Source organism: Eucalyptus grandis, chromosome 9 (genome assembly GCF_016545825.1).
Source record: "Eucalyptus grandis isolate ANBG69807.140 chromosome 9, ASM1654582v1, whole genome shotgun sequence".
Classification (NCBI taxonomy): domain Eukaryota; kingdom Viridiplantae; phylum Streptophyta; class Magnoliopsida; order Myrtales; family Myrtaceae; genus Eucalyptus; species Eucalyptus grandis.
In genome coordinates, this window is record NC_052620.1 from 16,979,452 (window position 1) to 16,986,756 (window position 7,305).

General features: G+C 38.2%; 1 protein-coding gene across 1 annotated transcript; it reads right to left on the reverse strand.

The window, feature by feature from the left end:
- Positions 1-394: 394 nt before the first annotated feature.
- LOC104418434 (heptahelical transmembrane protein 4) lies at positions 395-5,496 on the reverse strand. The gene is made up of 4 exons (XM_010029780.3): positions 5,054-5,496; positions 4,458-4,751; positions 2,429-2,747; positions 395-1,352 (listed from the first exon to the last, which is right to left on the reverse strand). The coding sequence occupies exons 2-4, from the start codon at positions 4,712-4,714 to the stop codon at positions 699-701; spliced, it is 1,230 nt and encodes a 409-aa protein (XP_010028082.1). The 5' UTR covers positions 4,715-4,751; positions 5,054-5,496; the 3' UTR covers positions 395-698.
- Between the last annotated feature and the right edge of the window lie 1,809 nt (positions 5,497-7,305).

Below are 7,305 nucleotides of genomic sequence, written 5' to 3' on the forward strand. Positions count from 1 at the left end.
TATTAATATAATTTAATGGAAACTAACGGGGGTAAATTTGTCATAGATGTACTAATTTGAAGTTTTTGATAATGAAAAAATTAGTTATAAATAAATTTGTCACAAATTGACCAATTTAAAATTTTTTGTGATAAAAAAAATAGTTTGAAATAAGTTGTCATAATAATATCAATTTGAGTTTTTTGTAGTGTTAATTCGAAGATAAAGTGAGGAAGAGATGCCAATATCATCAGATCAGAAAAATTACCACCAGTGTCCATTAAATTTTCAGTCACTGCATGTAAAAGTAACACAACATCTGGGCCGTTCACATCACTGGTGCATCAGTGCCATGCGTTGCTAATCCAGCCAACTACGTGCAAGTGCGCACATAGACGGGAGAGGGAGAGAGAGAGAGAGAGAAATTCTTGTTCACACGGAAGAAAATAATGCTTGACATGGTGAAGAAGTACAATTTCTTGCTAAACAGAACAGCCACATTCACTTGGAGACACAAAACCAAATACAGAATGGAAGACTCTACTTGTGCTTACTTTTTTTCCCTTTTTTTTGGGCGTACTTGCTTGAAACAAAGGAACTCCCGGGTTTACATGTTCACTTAGTTTTGCGTAGTTTTACAGAGAAATCGTCGACAGAAGTAAAATATATACGGAGCTCCCCTCTTTTACTAACGCACCATCCCCTCCCTCATCCCTGGTTTAACATCCTTGCAGATCCCGCCATCTAAGATAAACCAAACCTGCACGATAGTGTGTGTACGCGCCTGCCAGCACCAATATATGGAAGAGTTGATGACTATGTCCTGCAATGTCGAATTTTCCGGGCATCCACCTCTCTGGTACCCTCATGGCATAAACAAGAGCTCCCATGCCATAGAATGCTCCCATCAGAATCTCGTACCCAGTAGTGTGGAGAGCCTCAGGGTGGTTCCAGAACAAGAAGAGCTTGTGCAGGATAGGGGCTACTCCGGAGAATCCCATCCCAAAGAACAGCGAAGCCCGTATTGTGCGGAACTCCGGGTTCTGGAAGACTGGCAAGAGGGAAAACAAGACAGTGGCTATACCCAAAATGGTTATGAATCCCATGTAAAGATTGCAGAAGAAGGGATCGCACATGAACGAATAATATACGGGCGGGTAAAATGATGTGGCTATAAGAGCTGCGATTCCAGCATAATCGAGTCTGAGCATGATGTATGATAAGCGCTCAGAATGGCACGATAGGAGGTGGCATGTGCTGCTGGCCAGCAAACAGAACATCGCCCCACCCATAAACACGAAAAAGGGCCAGCGTGTAATGGGTCTGGTCACGAGTGGAGCTATCATGTTCAGCACATCGTCCTTCATACTCCGCTGAAAGCATTTAAAGCATAAAACAGATTAGTTCAACACGGAACATAAACAAATATTTAAGAACATCATTGCAAGTAGTAAAACAGGGAGTTCATGCCAGGATGCAAGGTTGCAGGATCATTTTAGAAACTGCATAGCCATATACTTGACGAAACTTAGCTCATTAAGAAGCAAAAGACATTGCTGATAGCATAAAAACTGCAATCATTATTTGAACACTATTGGAAGCAGCACTTCATTCCTGTGCCGCAGAAGATGCCCACTAACTAAAAGATGGACAGATTGTATGCAGGGATACACAAATGAAGTACCATTTGTCGTCTTGAGCCACAAGCAATATACTTTTCTAGATGAAGATCGTTTGAAGACTTAAGATGCAAATATCAACAGTTTAGTAAGTCCATATAAGGATATAACTTCTAGCAGCTGTGTAACCATAAATCAATTTCAATAGTAGTTTATGTCTCCAAATTCTAAAAGTATTTAAAAGAGACATTACATAAGCACAGATTGCACAGAACAGAAGAAACTTGGCTGGTCCACAAATTTCTTTTTAACCATCTTGGAATAACAACATCATAGCAATGCCTGGTTAGTTTGCTTCAAGATGCATATTAACACAAAACTCTCTTTAGAAGATGAAGCAGCCGCTATACATCTAATTCCTGCAAGCCTACATGTAAACTAGGGCATCAATTGCTTAGCAAGACACATATAAACAACAATCAAGGCTGGAGATGCAGGGGATTGAGATTCTTATAAAAAATTACTCCAAAGAAAATTTTCTGTACTGATGAAATTTTGCATAGTTAAAACCCACAGAGACCATAGACAACCCCAAGTAACTTCTTTTACCTGACTCCTCAGAAAGAAACAAAAATTGCTGAAACAAGCACTCTAAAACACAAGTTCTTGGCTACCAACACAGAGTATGAGAAAGACATCAGAAAGACATCAGAAAGACACAATATGATGAGAACACCATTATGCCACACACCATACAATTAAAGTTTCAACGGAATGAGATAAAACGAAGAACTTAACAACGAGGAGACTTTATAAAGGAGGAGCACTACCAGAACACAAACATCAGTGTGATCGTGGGAGAACCGCTCGGGCAAACAATTATACAGAAGTTCCACCACATGCCAGCCAGATAATGATGGCAACAAATCCATGGAAGGCAAGGAAGTCCTCAACTCTTCCCTAAGCCTGTGCAGATCAGGCATATTAGGCAAGGAAGGGAGAGATGTCATCAGTTCTGCATGAATTTTGTGTAGATCAGCCTTCCTCAGTACATCAGGGAGATGAATGGAGTGGATATCCACAACATTTGGAACCTTAGAAGCAGTATATATGGTGAGGGAAAGAAATACGAAGAATCCAATCAGATGGCTGCAAAATAAGATGAGACATACTTTAATTATCAAATATAGTTGCCAACCAGCAAAATGCTATTCAAATATTATAATGGAGAATCAAACAACGTTGCAGTTCTTGGGGAGACATGGCCAACTACTTATCACATACATGAGGCATTTAAGCCGTAGCTTCCCATATTAAAAAGAGAAACATAACTGAAAAAACAGAGCACATCTTATTTTCCACTAAGCTGCTGAACTACTTCCTTTATAATTTCTGACCATGAGATCTATATTCACATACGTTTTCAAAAGCAAGAGCCAAAATGAGATCTCGCTTTACAGTCAAGCAAGAGCAAAAAGAATCAGAGAGACTGTATTATTTATGCAGGACATTTTGAACTTCAAGCCACTGATATTAAAGTTTCACCACTGTGTAGTCACACAAACAATAATCACAAGGAAAATGTCTTTGACATTTGGACAAACGCATGACAGCTGGATTTGGTGCATCAGACATCAATCAGAACTAGCTGCTAGTAAATGACTTCAATGACAAGGCAATATATGATCTTGACAATAGGAGTATATATATTTTGTGGATTAGAGCTTCCACTAGTACAACTGTATGTGCTTTCCTATAAACTACCAGAGAAATACTTTTATAGATGCAACCATTTTAATAGAACCTGAGGAAAATAATAGTGAAGGATCTGAACACAGCAGGAACCAATCGCATATTCAAAATATGTTGCACTGCCATTCTAGTCCATTTAACCAAAGAAAATACAAAATTCTTTGATGCATTTGACTAACATCTACCCATATATCATCCAAACAACGAATTAGAGAAAAAACAAAGAAGAGGGAGAAATGATGTGTTAGATGATTAAAATGAAGGCATTGAAACTGCATAGACAAGTCAACAACCACACTATTTAGATTTAGAAGAGCACAAGCATTTTCAAGGAATCATCTGGTCAAAGTAACCCAATTCAAGGCACTATAAATATACTATACAGGGCAAAGGGACTAATGATCCCAGGGATTAACAAGCACTAGGACAAGCTACTAACTCCCAGCAATTCTTACAATAACAATTTGCAAATGTTAAGCTTCCAGCATGCACTTGTTGTGCTTATAGCTCTAAAAGTTGGAAAAGCTAGCCAGATCCTTGGATTGGCTTTACAACTGAGTATTCTACTAGATCCTTACTTCACCAGATAAGAACCTCAAGATCTTAATCTTAAGATGACAAATTCCTGAAAGATTGAGTCGGCATATTTTGTTTCTCCTTAGAACAACTCAAACCATTTTAAAAATAAATACTCATCTATGCTAATAAATAAAGTTGAATCTTCAATGGACAATTGGAGCAAATTGGCCATAGTGATGTTCCCCAAACCTATAATTTCAATATTAAAATTCAGAGGAACCCAACAATGCAGCTGCGGAGAATAAAACTTATAAAATACAATTTGCAGTACAGTAGATTTGACCGAAATATCATAGGAGCTAATCCATCGTTCTTTGGCCGTTCATGTTGAGAACTGAATGAGCACCCACCAGATTGCAAGGTGTCTATGATTTGATCAAAACAAGCAGCGCGCTGAACCAACCTTTTGACAGTAACTAAGTACGAGGCAATCAAACAACCCAACAAAAAGCCCGCAAGCAATTTGAAAAGGGAGCTACTAAAGTTCGAAATACTGTAAACTGGTAGCTGCAAATATCAAAAGCTTACGTCCAAACGTTCAGCGTCTCATTGTGAATGGTGAAGATGCTGAGCAGAGTTTGCTTCAAAGGCCACTCGGCTCGGTAATGTCCGACAATGTACTCATTGTCCCTCAAATACGCGGGCAAAGAGTGGTATTCCACAAGCTGATACTTCACCTTCTTCCACAACCTCTTCCCTTTTCCTTCATTCGTGGACGGTTGCTGCTGATGGCTCTCCATCGTTTCAGAAGACAATTCCGATTTCTGGAACCTTTTTCTTGCCATCCTCCGATCGAGACTGCGCAAGAATTCCTAATAATCTCTGTTGGGTTGGAACAAAGAAGAGACGGCAATCTCAGAGGACACCAATTAAGACGCAGGCACATGATCAGAGCCCATTTCTCTTTCCAATCCCACATAAGACATTACCAAATGCTTCATTTGTATAAATTATCTTTCAGCGAAAGAACACGATCACAGAGCAGTAATGGGAAAAATCAGCTTTTTCCTTTTCCAGGTGAAATACCAAACGATCACTCAACAGAATTGCTAGAACTATCAAGAAAGACCCAGAACAAGAAATTACAATTAACAAAAGGGAAAAAAAGAAAAAGTCATGGGTACCTCAAATACAGAAGAACCACCAGCCGAGGCACAAGACCCAGATCAGGAATTCCTTCAAAATCGGTCCTCTATTTGAAGGGCCCTTGGAGGGGCGGAGAAAACCGGAGCTTCGAACGATCCGGCTTTACGTAAAAGCCGAGATCGAAGGGGCTCGAAAAGTTCCAAAGCCACCAAGCATCTAGCGCCAATGGCGAGGACAACAAATGTGCAGATCTTTTCTCGGCGGATCGAGGGCTGCAACTAGCGCGTATATAACATAACGCCAGCCAAAAAAGTACAGACTTTCAAGGTGGCGGGGGCCCGAAACGCCGAGGAGAGACAGAAATTAGAGAGGAAGCGACAGAGAGAGGGCGCGAGAGCATCAGAAAAGATGCGGAGATGCCGAGGAATTTGTATTCGGTGATTCTTTCTCACGGGTTCCGGGCACAGCCCGGCTTGCTTGAGGAGAAATTAAAAGCTTGATTTCGATTATGGCCAGGAAAAGATATTTCGCCTTTCGTGGGACCCTTGTCTGCGTCAAGGGCTATTAAGGTCGCACGCCCCGTTTTGAAATCGCACGGTACGTCAACTTCGACAAGTCACGCCACGTTCTTGATAATCGGGGATATTGGCCAGATATGTCGGCCGGACTAATAGGAACTCTTTCGAGTTTCCACCTTATTATTTCAGGCACGGAAGATTGTTATACCAATCTATCTAGCGATAGCCATTTATAAAAAAAAATAAAAATTGATGGGATATCTATCTTCAATTTCAAGGCTCCTCATATTTTAGGTGAATCTTTTTCTTTTTTTTGGAATATCCCTTAAGTTTTACTTTCCAAATTTTAGACAAAACAGTTGAAGAACATACTCTGAACCATGATCTCTCTTGCTTGGTAAATTTTAGTTCCACATTGAAACAAAAATCAAATGATGGAAACGGACATTATCATTGCCAAAAATCACTATACCAAGCCTATTTTGTCAAAAAAATTATTCCAAAATGATTATTTAAGTTTCACGACTTTTATAAAAGTAATTACTTAAATGATTTCAACGACTTAACTTGTCGGAAAATTTAACGTGTTACTTTAATAATTAAAGCTCGCGAAAATCACTTATGCACACACTTTTTAAAAGTTTTGACATTAAGTCTATCGTTCCTAATGCTTTGGCACTATACTTTTTAAAATTATATGGCACAATTTATGTTCCAAACAACATTGTTGAATGCATTGATTTTCCCGGATTAAGAAATTAGGATTAAATGCCCCCAAACGTGCCCTAGCATTGTAGTTTATTTTTACAAGGCTCTTGTTCGATCTCAAAAGTAGAGCAAGGTTAGAGAAGAAGCGATGCGAAAGTAGGGATGGAAGGTGAACAAAAATTTTCTTACTTCTTTATTGGAGGAAAGCAAATGAGCTTTTGTGATTTTAAGTGAAATTATTTAGAGAGAGATGTTTCCTCCATTAATTTCCTTCTGAGTCAAAAGAGAAAAAAAGACACAGAAAATTGTGGCAAAGCTAGAATATTTAGCTCATTACGTCAGTCTTGTCAAAATTCTAATTTTAAAAAGTTTATTGTCATTACTTTACAAATAATCAACTCAATACCAATTTTTTTTTTGAAACAATAACCTTAACAGCAAAAGTTTCTAAAAACATCCATTTAGGTGGCTTCATCAAATCACGCTGTAAATTTTATTATGAAAATTGTCATGCTAGATTTTCCAATTAGCTAAATTGTCAGAGCACTTAATTGATCATTTTTTAAAAGTTATGACACACTAATGATCATTTAAAAAAAATGGACATTGAAGTGGGTGCATAGAATAATTTCAACATTGATACTTGTTTTTCCCAATCTAGTGGTTAGGATAGTTAGTAATAGAAGGGATGAGATTTTGAGAGGTCATTTTCTCTCTTTAGATATGTAAAATAAACTCCAAGTCTATTATTTGAAAGTATTTGCGAGTTTTCAATACTACTTGTATGGTTTTTCCATTTATCATTCGATCAATAAGAAAAATTGACTCTCTTCTTATCATTTCATTTATTTTCTCCAATGGTTATCTTGTCAATATTTGTAAGAACCCAATTTGGTTTATGTCGGCTAAGCTCTCAAAAAGATTAACCCTAGTAATCACATAATGTGACGACAATTTAGAATTAGGTGTTTTTTTAGCTGGGACTTCCATGCAAATTAAAATTTTGGGATATTCCAAACTTCCACTTGAGGAACAACATACTTGTTAGTCATCAAACAATACTC

Excerpts from the sequence above, each read along its gene's own strand:
- LOC104418434 (XM_010029780.3), bottom strand. The coding sequence starts at position 4,714 with ATGGCAAGAAAAAGGTTCCAGAAATCGGAATTGTCTTCTGAAACGATG. Across the intron at positions 2,748-4,457 it reads GAGACGCTGAACGTTTGGAC|CCATCTGATTGGATTCTTCG; the intron begins GTAAGCTTTTGA and ends CTTATTTTGCAG. Across the intron at positions 1,353-2,428 it reads ACACTGATGTTTGTGTTCTG|CGGAGTATGAAGGACGATGT; the intron begins GTAGTGCTCCTC and ends AAATGCTTTCAG.